This window comes from Balaenoptera ricei, chromosome 10 (assembly GCF_028023285.1).
Source record: "Balaenoptera ricei isolate mBalRic1 chromosome 10, mBalRic1.hap2, whole genome shotgun sequence".
In the NCBI taxonomy this organism is placed as follows: Eukaryota; Metazoa; Chordata; class Mammalia; order Artiodactyla; family Balaenopteridae; genus Balaenoptera; species Balaenoptera ricei.
The window spans coordinates 68,588,186-68,613,647 of record NC_082648.1 but is presented as its reverse complement, the minus strand read 5'-3'; the positions used below and the strand labels follow the sequence as shown (position 1 = coordinate 68,613,647).

The window sequence follows — 25,462 nt, the reverse complement described above, 5'->3', positions numbered from 1 at the left end:
CCTAGGGATAAGACTGGGAGTAAGAAAGCGATGACACACTTATTATTAAGAAATCTGTCTTTGACAAAGAATGCCTCATTTGCACGTTTAGGATAAAATTAACAAAGATAAATATTAAAAACTCCACAGTAACTGTGGCCCAGAAAGTATGGGCAAGCACCCTTGGAATGAATGGAGAAGTTCTCAGCAAAGAAATAGAAGCTACAAAAAAAGAACCAAATGACTTAAAAGAAGGGAGAAAATGTAACATGAGGGAATTAAAAAAGAGAAAAGGCAAGAAGGAAACCAATGATAAACCTGGAGACATAAATATAAATATATCAATACTTAAGTTAAATGTTAATGGTCTTAAAAACACCAGTTAAAAGATAGAAATTGTAAAATTGGATTAAAATAAGAACAAGACCCGACTATATGTTATCTACAGAAAGGCCACAGGAGACGTAATGATCTAGATATATTAAAAAGGAAAGGATGGAAAAAGATAAATGATACAAACACTATTAAAAACATGATTACCACACAAAGCCAACTTCCGATCAACAAAAATTACTATAAATTTTTTAAAAAATCAATATATTAAAACAATAATACATTGCAACTAAGTGAGGTATATCCCAAGCAATGCAAGGCTGGTTCAACAGTTGAAAATTAATTAATGTGATTCACCATATTAACAGGCTTAAAAAGAAAACCCACACAATCATATCAATAGAAGCAGAAAAAGCATGTGACAAAATGTAACATTCTTTCAAGATAAAAAAAAAAAAAGATAGAAAAAACCCCAGCAAATTAGTAATAGAAGGAAACTTCCTCATTTGATAAAGGCCATCTACAGAAACATCTACAGGTAGCATCATTCTTAACGGTAAGATATTGAATGCTTTTACCCTAAGATCAGGAACAAGATGAGGGTAACTGCTCTCATCACTCTTACTCAACATCATAGTGGAGGTTCTAACCAGTTCAAAAAGGCAAGAGAAAGAAATAAAAGACATTCAGATTGGAAAGAAAGCAATAAAACTATCTCTATTCACAGACAGCATGACTGTCCACACAGGAAATCCCAAGAAATACACACACACACATACACACAACTCTTAGAACTAATAAATGAATTTAACAAGATCATAAGATACATATCAGTTCATAAAAGTCAATAGCAGTTCTATATCCACTAGCAATGAAAATTTGGAAACCAAAATTTTAAAAAAATTCTATTTACAATAGTTCAGAAAACTAAATACTTAGGTATAAATTAAGAAAACATGTTCAGAAATTGGGTCATTTGTAGAGACGTGGATGAATCTAGAGACTGTCATACAGAGTGAAGTAAGTCAGAAAGAGAAAAACAAATATTGTATATTAACGCATATATGTGGAACCTAGAAAAATGGTACAGATGAACCGGTTTGCAGGGCAGAAATAGAGACAGAGATGTAGAGAACAAACGTATGGACACCAAGGGGGGAAAGCGGCTGGTTGGGGGGTGGTGGTGGTGAAGTGATGAACTGGGAGATTGGGATTGACATATATACACTAATATGTATAAAATGGATAACTAATAAGAACCTGCTGTATAAAAAAATAAATTAAAAAAAAAGAAAATATGTTCAGAATCTGCATACTAAAAAGTATAAAATGTCAGTGAAGCATATCAAAAAATACCTAAATAAATGGAAAGACGTACAAAGTTCATGAATTGGACAATTTAGTATAGTCCAGATACCAATTTTTCTCAACTCGATCTACAGATTTCACACAATCCCAATCAGAATCCATGCAGGATTTATTTTAACTATAGAAAAGCTCATTCTAAAATATATATGGAAAAGTAAAGGAACAGAATATCCACAACGATTTTTGAAAAGTGGAGTGATTCTGAAACTAGTGGACACTATTCAACTCTAAGACATTCTATAAAGTATCAAGACAGAATAGTATTGGTGAAAAGATAAACACACAGATCAATAAAACAAGAGATACTCTAGAAATAGACCCACTCAAATACTGTCAGCTAATTTTTTACAAAGGTGCAAAGGCAATTCAATGGAGAAAGTCCAGTCTTTGCAACAAATAACATATGGAAGAATTGGCATCCACATTAAAAAAAAATATCCTCAACCTATATCTTGCACTATATACAAAAAAACCCCTCAAAATGTAAATGTAAATTGATATAAAATGTAAAACAATAAAACTAAATGTAAAACTATAAAATTTTAGGTGAAAACAAAGAAGAAAGTATGACCTTGGGTTAGGAAAGAGTTCTTTGATAAATATCATCATCTATAAAAGAAAAAAATGGTGCATTAGACTTCATCAATATGAAACACACCTTTGCTCTATTAAGAGCACTTTCAAGAGAATAAAAAGACCAGTCACAGACAGGAAAAAAATACATATTTGCAAACTGCATATCAAACAAAGGACTTGTATTCAGAATACCTTAAAAACTCTCAAAACTGAACAATAAGAAAAACAACCCAATTTTTAAAAAGATGGGCAGAAGATTTTAATGCCAAAGAAGATACATGGATGGCAAATAAACACAAGAAAAGGTTTCCAACATTTTAGTCATTACAGACAATCAAATTAAGAGCACAATGAGATACCTTTACACATCTATTAGGATGATTTAAATACAGAATAATGGCAATTCTGAGTACTAATGAAGATGGGAAGAAACAGGAGCCCTCAGACACTATGGGTGGGAATATAAAATGGCACAGACGCTCTAGAGAACAGTTTGGCAGTTTCTTATAAGCCTAAACATACACTTAACATGTAAACCAGCAAACTCACTACAGGCATTTATCCTAGAGAAATGAAAACTAATTTTTGCACAAAACCCTGAACTTGAATGTATATGGCAGCATTATTTATAACTGCCTCAAACTAGAAGCACTTAAATTATCCTCTAATGGGTAAAGGAAACATAAATGGGTTAGTACGTCCACACAGTGGAATACCGCACGGCAACATAAAAGGACAAATAATCGACATACACACAACTTGAATGGATCTCAAATGCACTTTCCTAAATGAAATAGCCCAGTCTCCAAAGGTTACATACTGTATTACTCCATTTATATGAGATTCTAGAGAATGCAAAAACATAGGAACAAAAAAAAAATTAGTGGTTCCCAGGGGTTAGGGGTGGGGAGGGTCAGAATAAAAAGGTGACATTATGGGGAAATTCTTTGGCAGTATTGAAATTTTTCTGTATCCTGGTTCTTGGTGATGGCTACAAGAATCTATAAAATAAGTTAAAAACTCATAGTATTATACAATAAAAAGGAGGATTTTACTCTATTTTAAGGTAAAAAAAATTGAAAACATTTAAAAATACTCTTCTGGGGACTTTGTGTAATTTACACTGGAAGAAAATTCTCAGGATTTAAGAGTACAATAAAATGTTTAAATCACACACCCAGCAAAGACTATACATAAACCTTGTTATCAACAGGCACAAATCAAGAAGCTAGAAGCAATCAAGTAGCAAGGATCAAGAAGCAAATGTATATAGACTCTCCCATAAATTACAAATATATGTAAGTGCTTAAAATTCCTCTCTACCACTCAGGCAGGAATCAGGGGAATTTCGAGAACAGGAAAATCCACAGGAGAGAAAGTGAGGTGAGAGAAATACCAGAGTGACCAACCGAGCCTATACTTCAAAGGAAGGGTCTGGAAATTTTCCAAGTGGAATGACATAACCTCAACATTGACTTCAGCTCAGTTCTGTCCCTAAACACTACCTGGAATAAAAGACCAACAGTCATCCATACCTCTTCAATGGCACCTGCAGAAATCCTGTGACCTGCAACATTTATCACGTCATCAACTCGAGACATAACATATATGTAACCTTCTTCATCCATGTAACCAGCATCCATGGTGTCATAGTATCCCTGAAAATAAGAATAAATAATGTCTGATTAGCATGTAGTATTAGGTAATGTAATCATTTTTAAGCTTGGTAAAATATAAAATGTGATAGAAATAGGTTTACTATATTCATTTGAATTTTTTTCATAACTAGCCTATGGAATTAAATTACTTTTGATTTTGAAAGCCTACTAGAATCTCTCTGCTCCCCTAACAGCCAGGAATAAAAGTGTTCTTATATACGTTCACGTTAAGTGTTTGAACTGAGAGTTGTAAAGCTTATGAACCCAATTTCTTCCTCTTAATGGAGAAGTAATAGCTCAATATTTCCAGTATACTTTCGTATTGCAAAGTAGTTCTTTGATAGATTTCTTCTTTAATTGTGTTAATTTTTAAAAGCATTAAAGCTCTCTATGAATAATTACAAAATAGACCACTAGTTTGTTAACATAGATTTGGATTGCACTGGAGCTTCAGTGAAATATAGTTAAATAGTAAGTATAAAATTTAATTTTTAATCAACTCAAGAGTAGCAGTACATCTTCACTGGTCCAGATATCACAATAGAATGAAAAATCAAGAATAAGAAGTAGAAAGAAATAAATATTACTTCCCCTAATGCTTCTGAGTTACATTAATACCTGTATTACAAGCATGGGCTTCAGGACGAGTCCAGGTGAGTCACTATTTGTGTTTCTAAATCTTCCTAAGACTCAGTATGCTCATCTATTAAATAGGGTAATGGACCATACCTTATAAGGCTGTGAGACGCATACATGAGATGGGGCATATAAAGAGGGCAGACCCTGGCACATCATGAGCCCTGAATAATTGGCAGCTCTTACTGCTATTACTATCAGAGAGTAAAGTTAAGACATGGGCTCTGGAGCCAGAATATATGGGTCCAAATGTCAGCTCTGTGACTTCTAAACTGTGGGCAAGTTATAGAACCCTTCTGTGCTGTTATTAAGTCCTTAGAGGAAAGGGTTGAGGTCAGGGTAACAAGACAGAGTATAGATTCACTACATATAGTTTAATCATAAACTATGGTTTATGGGACTTTGAAGGAGCTTTCAGTGTTAAAGGTGGTCATGTTGAAAACCACATGCACATATTATGAGCCACTGTCAGGTTGTAATTAATCACATCAGTACTCTGATGATTTGACTGTGGCCCATCAGGCAGATAGATTGGGCTGATTGGAGTCAACTCTACTGACAAATCTTCTCTGCCACAGTCCCTTGGGGCACGTTTAATCTTGGCTACTGAGGTCATTTAACCCTGAGACGTCTTCCTAAAGGAAGCTATTTTAATTCTTGTCATTTTTCTAGTTGATTAGGTTAGCTGTCCTTCACTCACAAATAATAAAGATAGAATGCTAAATAGACTCACCTTTTTTAAAAATGAAATTCTAATCATTCATTCTTTTTTACCCAGTGTATAATGAGGACCAGGTATATCTCTCAGGGAAAGAAACAGAAGCGAAGAAACAGCAGAAAGATGATAGTGGGACCCTTTCGCGTATTATCAATTATGTGCTGTTATAAACACAAACCACAGAGTAATAGGTAAATGATAAAACAGAACACAGAAAGATACTTTTTGTTATCCAGAGCACTGGAGGTTAGGTGATGAGAACACAGTCTCTACCCTGTATCTGTATTATAAAATAAAGAACTCAGAGGACACTCAGGAAAGAATGTCAGTAATAGCTAAAGGGATTTTTAAAAATACAACTTCTGGCAAGCAGAACAAATTTTGCTCACATAACCAGCGGAAAGGAGGTGAAGAGGTTCTAATGACAGTGTCCAGTTCTGATCAGATGTTCTCAGTCTGTGCAGAGGGATCCAATGTGAGAAATCATACAGAAAGTCCCCAGAAGTTTTAGTTTAACAAAACCTTTCTTGATATGAAAGGCTGTTAAATTTCAGAAAAAGCTGCTAAGAGAAACGGAGAAATTTCTATGCCCAGAGATTGATAAAAACTATTAAAATGACTTATTTAGACATTTGAGGTTTGGGCATTCTTATCCCTGAGATCTGGAAACTGGTCCAAATAACCTTTAAAAGTTGCTTTGTGATCCATGATTCTAAAAGCCAGCCGCTCAACTTAATAGGCAAGAACTAGAGAGAAGTGTGTAAGATGATTTTTTAAAAAAGTACAATAAAGTTCTTACAGGAAATTTTTCAAAGTATAAATGCTTGAATGCCTCCTGATTCTTCCAGAGTCCTGAAAAAGCTCCAGGTGGTAATGGCAACCTTATATAAAAACAGAGCAGTGAGAATTATGATGAAAGTGGTAATAAAGACAGATTGATTACAACTAACAGTTTTTCACTGTGATGGACAATTACAATTCAAATCCCACATTGAATTGTAACCCCTAAATCCACTGGACAGATCATGTCTAACTGAGGCTGAAGTGGTTGACCATGACATAGCAAAGTCACGAAGGGATGACTGTGGTTTCTGGGAAGGGCACAAAAGGCACACACATTTGGCATTCAAATAATTATTAGCATCAATCATTGTTTCAGTAAGAAGCATCACATCTGCAAAAAGGAACCAAAAATGCATCACTGAATTACTTTTTGAGAGAAATATCCTTCCACCATAGGCAAACAAATCTATTTTTTTGAAGTATCAAGGTACCAACTGCCACCTTTGCCAGTCTCTTTGTGATAAGATGTTCCAATTAAACATCCCACGAACAGTCTTATCTTCACAATCAATGTGCCTCCCCACTCTGAGAATTCCCTCTCACTCTTCTCTCTTCTGTTCTTTCTTTTCATGAGCATCCAGACCTATGAGATTTCTCACCCCTATGAACACATGAAGATAGGTGAGCATATAAAGTAGAAGGTAGCGTATATCTGTTCTTTTCAATCAATTTCCTCTTATATTTCTTTCATTCCTCCGTAGTATGAAACAGGTGTTATATACACAACAAGGGCTTAATCTTTATCTATCATCCATCTGTCTATCTATCTATCTTTATATAAACAAATGAATTCTCATATCGGTTCCCTGTAGGAAGTATTACCTAACAAAAATAACCACTCAGTGTATTTTCAGGAAACTTTTCAGATGCTTTATAGTTTAGAAATTTAGATACTGTAAAACTTAAAGATTTTCAAAACCCTACCCTCCTGTACTCACAAAAAACACCAAGTGAAGCGGTGACTTCACAGGGCAGATGTGAGAAAATGGAAAATGAAGTAGACATGGTTACTGCCAACATGAGGCAACATCACACACCTTCTACCCCAATATTAGACTTCTGAGACACTGAACTGTATTCTCACATTCTGTCAGGCAGAAAATGCTGTTACCAGTGGGATCCGCTGCCCAGCTGGGATTGCCCATTTCCTCTATGTCTGGCCTACCCATAGGTCCTCCCTTGCTAGGTCTTCTTTTTGTAATATTTTAAGATGGAGGAAAAAAGGCTACATCAGCGTTTCTGGACCCCTTGTAATTTCATAAAATGCATGCGAAAGCATTTTGTAACCTGAAAAAAAAACCCCAAAACTACAGAGATGCTGCTATATTGTTGTTGTTGCTGTTGTTACTATTACTGTTCATCACTAAACCTGCAGGAAGGCAGCAAGCTGAAGCAGATGATCCCTTCAGGTCCTTTTACCTGATTTTTCTATGTTAATCTTTCTAATGAACCTTGTATATAATTTCACTTTATCTGTTTGTTTTAATTGTTAATATTTTTATAACAAGTGTAAAAATCATCATTAAACATTGAAATACAATGTGAATATGGCAACCACTAAAAATCATTTATTTAGCAGCATTTACAGGATGCTGAGGGTAAACAAATGAAGAGGACGCTGAGAAGAAATGACAAATCAAAAGCCAACATGGGCCACAAGAGGAAACACTAATGAGTGAAGCCGACTATACTCAAAATATACAACTAGAACAATAAACCTGACAGAGATGCATTCCGCTTGCATATTAAGTAAGAAATAATTTTCAGTTGTTTCCCCAAAAATGTACCACAATATATAGTTCTTTCTGTGTTTCATGGGGATATTCTTTTAACAGACGCTTGGGTATAAGAAAATACCTCCCTACAATAAGAATAAAAAGGCCACTGTGATAATAAATGGCAACTAACATTCAGGCTGTACTGGGGACAACAGAGAGTGGTGCGGTCTGAGATAAATTTGAATGCACACACCAGGTCGAGTGGCAGCAGTTGTTCCTTAGTTCCACAGATACACAGACACACAGAAATCCTGATCCAAATCCGTAAACACAAAACACTGCCCATACGAAGAACAATGCATACAGAAGGGCATATTGTTAAAGAAGTGTCTCATCCGTTTTATCTACCCCAAATCTAAGATTCTGGTTCACCAGCATCCACGCACTGCCTCGTCACAATAGAGACTTCTGAGTGTTTGCAATAATAATCCAAATGAGTTAGTACTTAGTGTATCGAATGTGAGCTGAGTTTCCTGGTGGCCTAGAACGTACCTAATTGAGTGTGTGCACGTGAGACCAAGAGTTTAGCATTTTCTGGTAAGGGTGTTACTGGAGAGAAAAGGAAATCTTACACTTCCCAGAAGTTGGTTAAGTTTGCAATCTCCATTCTTAAAAGAAGATGGCCTGATAATCTGTGTTTTCTCTTACTTCCTGAAAAAAATTTGGTACTAGCAATTAGTAACATATAGATTATATTCTTATAATTAATTAAAGCCTAGAGGATTACAAGTAGAGGTAGCCATCCTCCAAAATAAGTAAACAAATAAATAATAAGCTTTAAGGATACCAGCTTTCTCAGCTGTTGCACAAAACTTTAAATATCTGCATACATTTTCTGAAGAACAGGGACAGTAGGGATTTTTATATCATCTGTAAGAAAGGTCTGCATAAGTTTGGATATACCTATAGACCTTGGGAATTAAGTATAACATAGCAAGTGTATATCCAGGAAGAGAATACAGAATAGGAAGGAGAAATCCAAGGCCAAACACAGTATTAAAGAGGGACCAGGGAAAAAAAGACCATGAACAAAAATAACCAAATCACAACTGTATGAGAACCAGGATAGTATGTGAGGGGCCTCCAGAGCAGAGTTTTAATAATGACTGAGCGTTCAACAAGGTCAAGTGAAGTGCAAATTTTGTTTGAAAGTGGATTCAACAGAGGTCATGGAACTTAGTGACTGAGATGCTGTGAATCTCCCCCAGGATCGCCATTTCTGCAGAGTGGAGCCGAAAGAACTGGAGTGATCAACGAGTAAGCAGGAAAGTAAGTGCAGGAAGTAAGGTTAGACTATACTTTTTAAAAGTTTGCAGGTGACTGGAAGGAGAGATGTACGTCAGGGTTTAATGCAGAGGCAGGCTGATTTAGGATGGGGAAGAGTTGAGCAGAGTAGCCAATGGAGAGAGGGTGGAGATTTGAGAGTTAGAGAAGAAAACACCAGAAGAATTATTTGATCATCTAATTTATTCATTCATGGATGCATGCATTAACTCATGCACTTTCTTTATTCAGTCAAGTATTTGTTGAGTGCTTGGTATTCCTAAAGTCACTGTGTTAGACATTAATGGAAAGAATATATAAACTATTATCTGAGATGCGTGGAGATCCTGGAATATTGTGAATTTACAAGAAATTTAGTAATTTTTAGAATACATATAGGGAGAAAGACTGTAATGAATGATGTCTATTCCATTAAATTAATGACATAACATCAAAATGTAAATATTTAAGATATTTGTCAGGCAAGTTTTACAGCAGATGGTTAAATCCTATACTGCCAGGAACTCTTGGAAGGGAAGTTTTTATCACCAGCCAAGGTATGGACCTGCTGCAAATGGCATATGTGTCTGATCCCAAGTCATTTTTGAGATGCCCCTAGAAAACTTCTTCATTATCCCCAAGTCTAACTGAGGAACAGGCTGGAAAGCAAGATATGAAATTACAATTGGTAATTAGTAGGATAAAATAAGAGAATGCTATCCATTCTTCACTAATAAAGTCTGGTGCCTAAAAATTCAGATGTTATTTCAATATTGAAAAGAGACTCTAAAGAAGGTACCTTGGAAAATGCCATTTATTGGTCCTAAAGAAAAGCAGAAAAGAAAAGGGAGTTCCAGGGCTTCGCTGGTGGTGCAGTGGTTGAGAATCCGCCTGCCAACGCAGGGGACACGGGTTCGAGCCCTGGTCTGGGAAGATCCCACATGCCGCGGAGCAACTGGGCCCATGAGCCACAACTACTGAGCGTGCGCGTCTGGAGCCTGTGCTCCGCAACAAGAGAGGCCACGATAGTGAGAGGCCCGCGCACCGCGATGAAGAGTGGCCCCCGCTTGCCGCAACTAGAGAGAGCCCTCCCACAGAAACGAAGACCCAACACAGCCAAAAATAAATAAATAAATTTAAAAAAAAGAAAAGAAAAGGGAATTCCAGAATTGGAAGTGTGTACATATATATATATATATAGTTGGTTTATATATATATTATTGCTTTATATATATATATATATATATATATATGTACTTCATATATGTATGAAGTAAAACATGTGAGAAGAGAAGCAATAATCTCCAGAAAGAATTTTGGTGTATATGAACTAGAGCAGAATTTTTTTTGCAGTATTTGAAATTAACGCTTTTCTTGTTGCTAACCTAATGATTATTCTATATTAAATGCAGGTTTTCCTTCTGGAATAGTGAGTGCACTGGGGCTCTATTTCTAAAGTTCTAGAAAAAGTACTTTTTTTTCCTGTAGTTACAATAACATAAAAATTCATTGGACTGGCAGAAGGAAGGAAATTTTCTGAAAATACTAAGAAATATGTCGGGAAATGCCTATCCTCATCCTTCAAATACAAGACCAAATGTTACCACCCTGTGATATCTTTCCTAACTCTTCCCAAACAGAGTGAAAAGGTGAGTTTTGTTACAAACTATCCAATTGTGAATGAGGAGTTTCTCTTAGAGAAAATCCTTTCCAAAGAGAACATTCTTAAGCGGTAAGAGAAATAACTGAGGCAGCAGTAATGTGGGGGGGTGTGTGTGTGTGTTGAGGGAGAGGTATCATAGAGAAATCCTTAAATAGCTAATGAAGGAAGAGAATATCCATCACTGTAGAAGGTAAACATCCCTGACGAATCTGCAATAAATAAAACTCCTAGATGCCTCCAATCCCAGATAAAGGATGGTCTGTACTCACTGCTCCATCAGGAATCCCCATTTGCAACACAAATACTGTAAATTGAAGACAAAACTCCTGTTCCCTAGAGAATTCTGGAGTTAGATCCCAACTTTGCACTCCCAGTATTTCCTACAAGGTCTTTAGGCTCCACTTGTGATTTTCCTACGAAGCTACTTTTCATCTCCCCAGAAGAGACTGATTAGGCCATAATTTATTTCTCTCTGGGCAGACAACTGGGTTAGAAATGTGAGTTCTAGCTGTGTAACTACTAATGATGTTCAGATTCCCATGTCGAAAATGAGATAATATCTGTCCCACTGCCTACCGCACAGTGTTGTAAGGCTAATAAAAGATCATACTAAAATCTGCATAGGAGATTTAGAAAGGAATGGGATTACAATTACACGACATCCTTGGTTTATTCAAAGGATACACTGGTGAAGGAAAGCCATACTGATCCTCTCCCAAACAGCAGCACAATAAGTGACCAAATCACTCCTGCAAAACTATAAGGATGTGAACAAACATCATTAAGGACCAAGTGTTCAATATCTGGAGGCTGAGAAATCCGCAGCACCAGAGTACAAGCCACTTAGACAAGGCCATCCAGCCCCCTGGCATCCCATCACTGCCTGCGGGGCACAGGCCAGCGGGACACAGCAGGAGGCAGACAAGCTGCACTTCCAACAGCAACAACCGTGTCTGGTCAGGGAAAAATGTGTGCCCACGAATCAGGAAGAGTCAGAGACCTATGGCTTTAACAACAGTGAGCACTGTGGTACTGAGGAAGGCACTGCAGTTAACCTTTTCTCTCATGCCCTGCACGGTGTTGCCTGGAAATTACTGACTCATATTTCTGCACTTTGAAGCTCTGGTTGCAATTACAGAAGCACCTTCTAAAATTCCTGAACATTTTGTATTCATAGCAATTCAGGTATCATAACTTTCCCACAAAATTAACTGCCTGGCGTAAGTTTCAAAATCAAAAGAATTTTCTACCATGCAGGCATGCAGTTTTCTCTTCTACTAGAAAGATAAATCCTTTGAAAGCAAGTAATCTACGAGAACTGCAAGACTGATGTTTATTACATCCTAGGGTCTACAGTAGTTTAGGAATCACTTAAATGTCTACTTTCTAGTTTAGGGATCCCCAGAGGAGGAAAACAGAGATTTCTAGAAAGCCTTAACAAAGGAGTTAAACGAGCTGAAGTGGATCAAGAGGTTTTATCAAAATTACCACACATCATTATTTCTGGTTTGGGGATGAGTCATCTTAACATGATAAACTGAATCATTACGCTTAGTACCTTGCAAAACTTAGAAATATGATTATAGCTTCAGATTTTAAAGAAACTGCCAGAGAAAGATAGTTTCAAATGTTATTTACACTACTTGTACCAGATTTTACAGTGAAACAAGAAGCTATAACTGTATAAAAAAACAAACAAATTTGGGATTAAAACAGTGAGATGTAATATTTTTGCTGACTTACTTTAATGTAGTTTGAACCCCATACATTTCAAATATTCTACGCAGCTTTTTCCCTCTATTCTTTCTAATCACTACAGGTATAATTAGTGAACATAAGTAGCATTAGGGAATATTTTTCCTTCAAAGAATATTCCACTTAATTATTATACAAGTAATAAAGAAAAGCATGGGCATGAATAATGGAGAAGAATGGACATCTATCTCTGGCTGGCGGTCTCTCCCCACGGTAGCTTTTAATGCCAGCTCCGTTTTAAGCCTCTTAGGGACCGAGTCATTCTTATTATTGATGGCCTCACCTCATATCCATGCAAAGATAGTATAATATAGCAATACACCATATAAACTAGAACTTTTTCTGAAAAAGAAAAGGTTATATTTTTGCTTTTGAAATCATACGGCAAGAAGCCACACCTATAGTTTACCATTGGTTATTATTTCTTAGCAATCACTGTACATACTCAGGAATCATGGGAAGTAAGAAAATACAACCTAAAAATTGTTTGCAAATAAAATGAAAAATTTATGAAGACTAAATTGACAATGAAGTTGTTAAGATGTTAAAGTTTATAGATTTTCAATTAAATATATATTCATTTTGATTATAAATTTTTCAAGTTTCTTAAACATTAGAATTTCAGATATTTTGTAAACCCTGGAAACCATATATAATCTCTCATCAAACACCTTTAAAAGTCCACCAAGTGGTTCTGGGGACTCAGGTAGCTGGTCCCTGGAAAGGACCCTGGTTTTCAGATGACAGACCTTTAGAATATGGTCTACATGGAAAACCTTATTCTCTTCTCAAATTACACACTGCTTTTTTAAACCTCGGTAATTTTTATTAAGGCAAGAAGGTGTGCTTTTTCCCTTCCCTTAATTCAATTAAACATATATCTATTATGTGCTCTTAAAAAGCATTCATCAGCCATTTTCCATTCTGGATGAATGATGTGTGTCCCTTCAAAGCATACAGAATAGCTATAGATGGATACAAGCAAGTCTTCTTGATTAAATACAAAAACATCCTATGCATACTGCAAGCAGCTATTGGGATACATGAAAAATTTTCAGGTCAATGAGTTAGACTGGAATGGCTACTGGAGATGAGGGTTTCAAAAGGAAATCCTTGCTCTAACAGATAAAAATGAGTTCCTGAAATAAGGTTTCAAGACTGTTCTATTACAAAAAGAGAGATCTTGGTGGTAACTTTTTTTCCTCATTATTTCTACCTTACTTTTTGAATATAATTATATATATATAATATTTTCAAATACTTAGTTTCACTATTAACTTAAGGGATGAATCAAAGTCCACTGCATGTCATAATATACTGTATCATCAAATAATTTATAATGAAATCTCAGAATCTGAGATCTGTACAATAACATTCCCTGTTTAGGAATAGAGAGGGAAGAAAATCTTTCTGAATTGGCGACAACCTAAAGCACAGAATGTTTTAAGGCAATAAATAGTTCTGTTATTTTCAAGTACTTGAAGTAACACTAATGGCTATGAGAAAAAAATTATAGTTTATGTGCTTTATTATTTCTGAATGGATGTGGGGTGAGGCCACTGATAATTAGAGTGACAGGATGCATGACGGGTTTAAAACTCTACTGGCATCAAATGCCACCTTTGGGATCTTGCAAACATTGCTTTATGAAACAGATGACTCACTTAGAGTTAGGGGTTATATAAAATGCAAGCTGCTAGAGTGCTTTTAAAAGCTCTCACAAACCATGTGCTTCCCTAAGCTAGTTAAGCATCCATCCACAATCTTGTTCAGATTAATCATTTAGCAAGCCTTCCTCTTGTCCCCAACAATTTTCCCCCTCACAGGTAAGATTTCAATCAGCTCTATGTTAATATGGATTCTGATTCAGAAAAATATGAATAGAAATGGTATATTCAGTATTAATTTTTCCATTTGCCAGCAACGTCTTAAAATTTAAATTAAAAAAAGTAATAAAGTGTTCACATGTTTACTGATAACAATAAAAATCTGAGAAGAAATATACATAAAGTGCATCTCCTCTACTAGCCTTTTATAAGGTTAAAGTATCCCTACTTGAAAAAATACATTATTTTTAAAATAATTATTTTTCATTTAATTTTCAAAGAACTTAAAATGTTTTATTAACCTGAGTAAAATCTTATACCAATCTGAGAATGCCAAGTAATAAGAATTCTTTTAAATAAATAGGAAAATAAAACTTTTTTAAAACCACATGCAATGTTCTTTATTCATAACAGCTCATTCTGGCAAATTCTACTACTTAAGGCATATCAGTAGAGATGCCAATATCATGCTAATCAGAAGCAATAAAGCTACCTGTATCAATTATTAAAATGTCACATACTGTGTGTCTCCAGCTTAATCAACTTCCAATTCAGCTTCTGCTAGCTTAACAATTTTAAAGTACTGATTTAATGAAAGTACGTTTGAATATTTTTACTACTAATTTTAGCACTTTGTCTATCAAATGAACAATGATAAAAACTGCTAGCAAGAAATTGTGGTACTTGATGAGTCAGGGATTATATATTGTACTATTATCTAACCCAGTAATTACACTTTTAGAAATTTATTCAGTACTATTGTCATTATCAGAAAAGAAGACAACACAAAAAGGATGTTCAATACTGCATTATTTATAATCATAAATATTCAAAAAAGACTAAGAGGCCTAGAAAGGGAATAAACATTTTTAAAAGGCAGAGTAAAATTTAAAATGCTTGCGAGACAGGGTTAAGGAAAAACAAGAATACATGAGAATAAACCAAGTTGTTCCAACAACCTAAAATGCGTTTCAAAAAGTGGAAAGTCATATATATTACAAAATTAACACTGTATTACTGAAGGGTCAGAGTACAGAAACTTTATTTACTTCTTTATATTTTTGGTACTTAAGTTACTTTTATCATCTATGCATTACTCGTATAATCAGAAATATTTTTTAAAAGACGCAAGATTTATCTTTTTACAAGTCCTATCTAAATTGGTTCCACTTTATGGGGCTTCCATGTTAAAATTACAACAGCTGGCATTGAGTATTCTCAAACAATTTACAAGCTTTTTCTGGAACCTCTTCACTAGTAATATCATTGCAACCACTCTATTTTTTTTCTTAATTTTACATACCAATTCTTGCTCTTTTAAACAGTAGCACTGAAAATTTTGCTTACTTTACCACAATGTTTCCTAAACACCGAGCCTTCAGTTTTTGCATGTTGTCATCCAAAATCATAACTGCAAAGTAAAATATAAAAAAATAAAAAAATAAATAAGTAAATAATTGAATAAAAACACATAAACTTAAGGCTTAAATGTTTCCGAATTTTCTATATTCAGCTTCCCAAAACTCTAGCTTTAAAAAGGCATCCTTTAATTCCTGTAAGACCACAAACATACATAAATAAGCAAAAATGAAAATTTAAAGTGTACATGTTTTTAATTTTTAATTAGATAAAGAATTTTTGCTCAGAATCACCCTTAAATAAAGACATAGTATTTCAAATACACTGGTAATTTTAAAATCTACGTTTATATCCATTCAAACATACCCCTCCATTCTGTCAAAAATATTAAAAATATGTTCAGCTTTTCAAAAATTAAAGGATATAAAGTGTTAAAACACAGACAAAACATATTTCAAGCAATAAAAATAAAGAATTTAAAAGCCTGGCAAACTCCTTTTTCTGATTTAAGGCTTAATATCCACTTATGAGCTTTAAGGTCAATTTAACCTTCCCAAATATTATCCCAGTGTGTTCTATGCTACACTGTTAAAATCCTGAAGGATTTCAAGAGACCAAAGCTTGTATGCACATGCAGTCATCTTTAGTACAAACTAGAGTAAGGATATATCATCATGTTTTAAGCTTTAATAGATCCTTTATGTGGCTACATCCATCCAGGTTATTCTACTGAAAAATGCTATAAGAAAAGAAGAACATTATCCCCAGAAAAAGTTAATTGCTCCTGTGTGTTCCCAGAGCACTTTGTTTCAAAATTCTATTCTGACAATTATTAACGGTGTAGGTATCTGTCCCTCACTAGATGTGAGCTCATTAAGGGTGAAGCCATGATAATTCATCTTTGTCTCCCCAAATCCCAGTACGGTGGCCAATTTACTATGTGCCCTGGAACACATTCTTGCTCTATTACCCCTCCCATTTCCCTATCTAAAAAGTGGAAAAAATTCCCTTCTCATAGTGTTGTACAATAATTACTTGAAAAAAAATATAGTGATAACCTTGTGTAAGATACTCAATGAATGTGAAATTAAGTATTACATTACTTTGAATGTTTTTCACACAAAAATGATTTTCTTTCCTTTCCCAAAAGGATATGGCTTTTTAAAAGTATAATATTAAATGTTACATTATACTTTTGAATCTCTGAATAACCATAAAAATCATGCGTCATAAAGTCATTATTTCCTTGGTTATAAATACTTTAGTTCTAGCGTTTAAGCTGTGCTGTCTGTAAGCCAATGGCTTTCAGACAATGAGAAACATCTGTACTGAAATTCCATGAGGCATCAAAGCTTTAACTCCTTCTTACAGCTGGATATGAAAATGGTACTGAAACACTGAAAGGGAACGTAGTTAACATCTCCCACAGTCATCAGCCCCTAAAAATGGTTCAACACAAAAGCAATTTTTCTAATAAAAGGAGCAGGGATGACAGAACTGCTCAAAGGGAAGATTTCATAAAGCTGCGTTCACCCTTCCATGCCTGGAGAAGTCACTGACTTCACAGAGTATCTATTTTTGCCCTTAAAAAAAAAATCGTACATGTCTTTTTATAAATATATCTGCTAGGTTAAACCAAATGATCCTTAACCGGTCATTGTTCTAGAAGGAAAATGTAATATTTTTACATCAGAGAAGCAAAAACACATCTCTAAATTTTGTAATTTACATGCAAATACAAACTGTATGCAGGAATTGTATTCTGTTCCTAGATGCTGGGTTTAAGCTAAATTGTGCGACCTTATGCAAATAACGTAACTTCCGTACCTCATTTTCCTTGTCTGTAAAATGAATGTGTAAGACTAAATCAAGTCAGCCCCTCTGGCTTCTCTGAAATATCAATGACACTACTAGCTAAGACTTAGTTCAGTCTTTCTACAAGCAGGTGCTATGTTACTGCTTCACTGTGTTCCATCAGCAACCCTATGAAGCACATAGCATTATTATTCCCATTTAGAAATAAGGAAGTTGAATGTTTGATTTGTGTAACAATGTATAACTTAAACAAGTCACCTTGTATAAGACATACAACTAGGAGGTGAAATCCAGGGGATTATTGAACTATTATAATCACTACCAATAATTTTAAAACAAATATGGAAAAGATAGTGTTTCTCATTGTCACATACTGCCAGCAAGGATGAAATTATTTTTCTTTTTAGAATCCGTACTCTTTATATTCATTTTTTTTAGCCAACAAGGTTCAAAAGCTTTATCATCACTTCTAAATTAAAAGATAGCATATATAATGGGAAAAACTGCAGCTTTTATAACAGAAACAAACAAACAAAATAAAACATAATGGTTTGCATTGTCTTCAGGACCTAATGAGCTGTGTTACCTTAGGAAAGTTATTTAGTCTCTCTGGGCACCAGCTAACTCATCTCTAAAATGGGAATAATATTGGTAAATTAAATATACCTCAGCATTAGTTGAAAAGATGTATGCAAAGTACTTGGCACCTAGCATGTATTCCATAAGTGTTAATCTCGCATACATATGCTTAACTTGCCTTATATTATGCCAATCATTTAGAACATGTCCTTAGAAGTCAATAATCTTACTTTTGATCAAATTGGCTAATAACAAAAGTTATCACAAAAAGTTAGACATTTTTAATACAAGGCATTCACTCAATCAAATACTTATTAAGCACCTAGTATGTTTCAAGCAATATGATTCACACTAAATACAGAAAAATACCAAATTTATTAACATTACATATTTCAAGTAATCAGGGTAATTTCTCACCATTGTATCCTGGAACACTTTTTCCTGCTTGCCCTGGAGGAGGTGTTTTAGAATTACCTAATCCAATGCATGATGCTGTAATTGGGGAACCAGTCTCTGGAGAAATAAATATTATTTATCATTTAATATTTCAACTTGAGATCATGACGTCTCTTCAGTGCCTGCACTGCCCCCTCCCTCCACAGAATTTCACTGCATGATGAATAGATAAATAGTGCAAATGTACTATTTAAAAATGAAACAAGTCCAGTAATTTATACGATATTGACATTTTTAAAATTTAAGGACACAAATTTAGAATAATATATATAGTAGTGGTTCTTTTAAAGACAAGAAAGGCCTCTCTAGTGTTTTCAGCTGTGGATCAGAAGGCATGAAGACTGGAGAATTACATGACTGTGACAGTTTTACAAAATATGTTAAAAACTGAAAAATCTCTAGAAAAGATGCTTTCTTTTAACTCATCTAAAGCTATTTTATCAGGGTAAATAACAGCAATGGGCAAAATATTTCTGTTATTTATAGTTTAGTCTCTGGAACAGGTAACATGAAGATTTTTTAAAATATATGAACAGGATCATATTCTAATTTTTTAAGATCTACATTTGCCTAGAGACCTTGCATCTAAAACTGAATTTACCAATGCTTTATCAAATTTCGCTTAAACCTGTTGCTCCTGGACTTCTGAAGGCCCAAAACCTAGGAAGGAAGCTATTTATCTTATGCTGATCATTTCCTCAAGACCAGAGACTTATTCACAATTAGCCTTCATTGATTAACAAAAATGTTACATTTGTCTTCTCTGTCTCAAGTTGTAACTCAGAATAACAGCAGCTATTACATAATAATCATAAGTTCTGAAACTGAAAATTTTTTATAAAAGAATGCATTCGTTATTATTGGCAAATACAAGTTTGGAGTTACCAGAATATTTTGAATATGAGATTTGTCTCTATGGAGGGTAAGATAAGAGGGTATTGATTGTAAAAAGTTTCAGAACTACTGGCTTAATATTATACACTTAAATGTACACCTACATACACCCAAGGGATTAACTGCCAAACCATTCAGATCCAAAGTAATCCAAAATATTAAAAACTTCTATCTTCCTAAGGACTCAGAATGTATTTCTTCCACTCTGGTCTCCACCATGATTTATCATATATTTGTATCACTTTAGAATGATGGGAAGAATTTATTACTGTTCTTTGCCTTCCAGAGTAGTTCAGTTTATTATTCACGTTTTGATGGCGTCTCAGCTGGTATCAATAACAGAAGATGAACTCTCAAACTTTAAAACACAGCTCCTGAGTGACAGTCCAGTGCCTAAGGTGCTAAGCCAGATGGTCACCGCTAAGGAGAAGCAGCGAGTCACCGGAGAAGACACTGCTGATGTTGGACAAAGAATTCTCAAATATTTTCATATCATGACAAAAAATCGGGAGGTATTTTATGACATGGCATTCTATCAGCTGTGAGCATTCTCCCTACAGCACCATCAAAGCATGGGAGGAAATCCACAGGTTTGGAAATTTAGCAGCATTTTTCCCTTTGCCTTTTGGAAAACGTCTGAGTACCTATCTCAGCGACCCTGCAAGAGCAGTGAGGTAAGAGCAGTGGTGATGGCAGGTAGCAACCCTGCAGAGTGAGGAGCTGAAAGGAAGGTACTCCGACGTAACAAGGTGACAAGAAGAACAGAAGCTACTAAGACACATGAGGAAAGGAGATATCCCCTTCAAGAGGCTGCCCCTCCCCGTCCCACCCTGGTGAGAAGCAGCTTCTGAAGTCAACCTGCTATTTTTAAAGCACATCTTGTCAAGTTTAGGTGATCAGTAGGGGCACTCCGATCATCTGAAGTTCAAACTCTTGACACTTCTCAACCCCGTAAGGCCTCTCAGCCGCTTGTCACCAGATAGCTCTAGAACGTACAAATGTACCTTCCAGTGGCTCTAATACCTAGCAACGGTTCTAGTATCTGCTGCTTAAAAGAAAAACAAAAACCCCGCAACAACGAAACTCTAACTGCACCCTGCTTCATCTCATCTCAGTGTGGATTCTTACAAAAGACATGGGCACTCTGTTCTTCTGATAACTGGGAGGAAGGGAGTGTGGGAAAAGGAAGGGAGAATAAAACCTACTCTTAAATAAAGACACAAGAAACTGAAGCGCTGCCAATATCTACTGCCTAAGTTGACATTATACATCCTTCCTGAGATTCTTAAGCATCTCTTCATAGTGATTACATATTCATAACCTTTAACCTTCAGCTGTTTTGTTGTAATTTATGATTGTAAAGCAACTATGAAAAGCATATTTTTCTATATGATTATTTTGACTGAATTTTAAGGGCAATGAAAAGTATTATCCATTCAGTTACTTCAAGAAGATAATAGAAGTTTATACTTTGAACATTAATAATTTGAGCATCTTGTTGTCTTTATTTTGTGCAGGGGCCATGCTCATCTTCTCTATATCGTTCCAATTTTAGTATATGTGCCGCCAAAGTGAGCACTTACTGACTTTATTTTGATATTCATTTAGAGCATTAAAAATGAACTGTTGGTAGTGACATGCAAAGGATACAGACAAAATGATAGTTCCTAGGAATCTAAGTATAATAAGGAGCCACAGTTAGGACAAAAGTGGGATGAGAAAGACCATAATGGTTGTTACAGAGACTTTGGTTTTCTCTCTTTATACCCCTGAACGTCCCAAGACCCAAGAACTGATCAATCTGCAACGTAGGCACACAGATGCATGCTCACACATTCATGCACACAGACTGTATAACCACCCTGGCTTCCCAGCAGGTCCACATGCAGAACAGGCTTCCAGTTAGGGAAAGCCCCAGGCATGCTGCAGTCCTTAATCAAGCTCCAAAGGACTCCCAAAGCCCCATTTCAAAGACGTTCTAAAAACATCTGCTTCACACTGCCCAGGCTATAATTAACTGGCTAGCAGTTATCTAAGCAGACAGGAAATCCAGATGTCACATTTTGACTGGGAAATAGCTACACTGAACAAACCAGAACATTCTCTTTGAAGAAAAGAATTGGACACTTCATTTGGAGAAATCTTTCCAAAGAGGTCCAACCTTAGAAAGACAATGCTTAGCAATTCACCAGCATAATTTCCTTAGATAAGAGACAACCAGGAAGATGGCAGGAAATTGAGGGCTGTGAAGAATACGTTACCTTGGTATGTTTTATATTCACACTTCATTAGAAGCTAATACAGACATTTCACTATTATTTTAGTGTTTTTACTGCCGCACTCCACCTTATTGCATTAGTGAGCTGTTACCTAAATGAATTTTCCTTAAAACTTCTGAAGGAAGAAAAGGAGAACTAATAAACATAATTTTTTCAAACATGAATTATGCCATGTACCATGTGCTAAGTGCTTTTTGTTTATATTATTGCATTTAATCCAACTATAAGCTGATAGGGAGAAAAGGAAATATTATTTTAACAGATGAAAAGTACTAAGGCCTAACATAGAAAAATTAAACCATTTGTCCTGGTTCGCATAGTTCTTTCAGAGCAGGAGAAGAATGGCATAGATAAGTGTGCCACTCATGAGGTTCCCATGTAGAATACAGAGGAGAGAAGAAAATAGAGCTCACCCAGACTGCATCCCAGCAGAGGAAGAAAAACCTTTGTGACACGGAGTGAGTGCAGTCTCTCATACTTGCAAATGGAAGTAATGGTGGTAGTACCACTTATTGGCAAACATTTATTGAGCAGCTATTATGTGCTAGGTGCTGTCATTAGAACTGGGGATAGAGCAATAAACAAGTGACCAAAATCCCTGCCTTCGTGGAGCTCACATTTTAACTGGGGAAACAAACAATAATAACATTCAAAAGTCTAACACACAGCATGTCAAAGAGTGATAACCACTAAGAACATAAAGAAAGCACAGATAGGATATGAGAATAGGATATGAGATGCGATGGGAAGGGATTGCAATTTTAAACTGGGTAGCCAGAAAAAAACTCCCTGAGAAGTGACATTTGAGTAAAGACTTGAAAGAAGTGAGGACATGTGCCTTATACATATCTGGGGACAAAGAATCCAGGAGAAAGGAACCGCAAGTGCAAAGGTACCGAGGTAGGTTTATTCCTAGAGTATTTGAGGAACAGTGAGGCAGCCATTGTGACTGAAGCAGAACAAATGAAGAAAGTATTAACAGGAAATGAAGTCAGAGAGGTAGTGAGGAGACAGCTCACGTAAAACTACTTCAAAGTCCTCTTAAAACCTTAAGTTTTTAGTCTGAGTGATGTTGCGAGCTAGTGTGGACCTTTAAACAAAGAAGTTAATGAATCACAACAATGCAAATAGAATTTACTTAAATATTTGGGCATCATGTAGGTTTTATGATCAGGTTTATTTAATTTGGGGTTTTGAGAGAGACGTGGGAGAAAGTGATGGACAGATGGGAGCTGTTTTAGGATGGCTGGTTAATAACAGAGATTCCTGTGGCTTTCTGAACAGCAGGAATCAATTCACTAGATTGACAGAAAGACTAGAGCTCAGTTAGGTGGTAGATGGGAGACAGATTGCCCATACAAGCCAAAGACAATCACTTTTGTTATATAAGTGTTAGTGTTTCTACAAATCAATACAGCATTTCTGAAAGGCAAGTTGGCAGTTCTTATAAAAAGTCTTAAAAATGGCAATCTTTCTAAAAACTCTTAAAGGTTGAGCATAGCCTCTAACTCAGTTGTTCCACTTTAAGGGCTATACACAAGGAAATATTTGTAAGAGCTCACAAATATTAAGCATCAAGGATGTTTACCACAGTATTGTTTATACTAGAGTTTAAAAGATTGTCCAAAAAAATCGGAATTATTCCATATTAAGGAGTAATGCAAAACCAAACACCATAGGAAAATGTCTAGTGATAGGAAATAATTCTCACAAAATATTGTTTAGATAAATGTTGTAAAACAAAATGCACAATGTGATTTAATTTTTTAATAAATAATATACATTGGGCAAAAATATACATCTTGGCATGATACACATTCAAATATTAACAGAATTTCTTAACACCATTTCTGAATGGTGAGCAAAGGAGAAATTACATTGAAGAGTCCAAAGGCTACATCCACAACCTTGAAATCTCTCCACAGTGGTGGATTAAAGGTGGGTGCAATTTGTTTAATACTTCTTCTACCGTCTTGTGATGGCTTTGAGTAACAGAAAAGAGTGAAAGTGATGCTTTGTCAGTTTATAGGCACAGGCCTTAAGAAATTCAGAACACTGTCTCAGGAACCCGTGAGGCGCCATGTAACGTGGTCCACTACTCTGAGCCCGCCAAGCTAAAAATGCCACTTGCAAGCGTTCCGGACAACAGTCCTAGCTGAGTCCAGCCTTCCAGCAGTCCCAGGCATGAGAGTGAAGCCATTTTGGAGCCTCCAGACCAGCTCATTCACCACACAATCCTCTCTCAGTTGTCTCAATCAACAGTACTTGGAGCACAAAATCCCTAGCTGATCTCTACTCATATCTTTGATCCATAAAATCATGAGATATGGTGGTTATTTTTAGCCACTAGGTTTTAGGGTAAATATTTTTTACACAGCAATAGATACTTGGAACACTTTACATTAAGAATATTACAAAATTTTTCAAAAAAGAATTGTGCATGTAATTATATGAAAACACTGTCCTAGCCTGCAGTTGAAATCAGGTTCTTCTTGTGTGCTCTGAGAATCATTTGTATCAGCAGGACCAAAGTCTAATCCCTGACATTTTGTGCTTAGGAAATGTTTTCTGACTAGTAAATACATACTTACATAATTTTAGGCTCTGACTCCCATTATTGAGATCAGTGTTCTTAAAAAATAAGTAGCAGATCACACAATGCAATCCCAAAATGAACAAGAGAGCAAGAGAAATAGAGGACTCAGGAAAGAGAAAAAAACTGTTATGTTACTGTTGCAATTCTGTTACAATCTTTTTCTTATTCCAAGAATGCTATTCAAAGGTCAGTCCTTCAACAAATATTTATTGAACATACCCAACTTTCTTAATGCATTTCTTTTGGGGAGAAGAGAGTGTTAAAGATGGAAAGACAAGCCTAACAGAAATAGAAGTTATGTGCAAAGTTGAGACGTTAGACCACCAAGGACTGACTGCAAGTTATTTACCAGAGCAAAGCTTGCAGGGCTGGGGTGGGTGGGGGGTGGACGAGGGGTGAAAGAAGAGAAATAATAAGGAACAAAATGAGAGGGGAGGAGAAAAGGCAGATAGCGAAGTGTTAAGAAATTTGGATATTATTCTGGGAACACTGGGGGACTCAGGGAGTTGTAGCAGAGGAGATTTGTTCAGAATGGCATTTTAGAAAAAGCTCCTCAGTTGCAAACTGGAGCACTAAATTGAGAAACCCAACCCAGTGCAAGAAATCAGTTAGATGTTGGTGGTCTGATGCAGGTGAGTGGCAGTGGAAGATAAGACCAAGTTGGAGTTACACTCAGAATCAAAAGGCCTTGCTGATGGTTTGGATATAGGGACAGGGCAAGAGGGAGAAATCCAGGACAACCCCCAGGGTTTTGGCTTATAGATGAAAGACAACACAGAAAGAAGAGTAGATGTGAGTGAGGGCTAAGAGGAAGAACATTATGGCAGGTTCAGCTCTATAAATAAGAGCTCCTGCTGTATCTGGAAGTCTGTCATTGTGCTCCCACTGTGGTTCTAGAAACACTACATTTAAGCAATATGGATTTTAGATGTTGGTGGCCCATGCAGAGAGCTAAAGTCCTGGAAATAAATCAATTCAGTGGCACAGGGCCCTTGAGTCATATTACTCACAGCATCATGATGGGCACAGAAGCAATTTGTAAAGAAACCATTCTCTACACCTCTAAATCTATACTGTGAGCTATAAAT

At 35.8% G+C, this 25,462-nt stretch overlaps 1 protein-coding gene and 1 non-coding gene across 3 annotated transcripts in view; both read right to left on the bottom strand.

The window, feature by feature from the left end:
- The window catches only part of ACSS3 (acyl-CoA synthetase short chain family member 3), a 143,738-nt gene that overhangs the window by 11,526 nt on the left and 106,750 nt on the right, over positions 1–25,462 (bottom strand). For both annotated transcript variants that reach the window (XM_059936596.1, XM_059936598.1), the window contains exons 10-13: positions 18,567–18,662; positions 15,744–15,807; positions 6,068–6,149; positions 3,792–3,914 (exon numbers count right to left, since the gene is read on the bottom strand). In XM_059936596.1, the coding sequence (XP_059792579.1) occupies positions 3,792–3,914; positions 6,068–6,149; positions 15,744–15,807; positions 18,567–18,662 (365 nt within the window). The remainder of the gene's footprint in view (positions 1–3,791; positions 3,915–6,067; positions 6,150–15,743; positions 15,808–18,566; positions 18,663–25,462) is intronic.
- On the bottom strand, positions 20,977–21,078 carry LOC132373815 (U6 spliceosomal RNA). Its single transcript, XR_009505483.1, has one exon. It is a non-coding gene; the product is annotated as a U6 spliceosomal RNA (small nuclear RNA).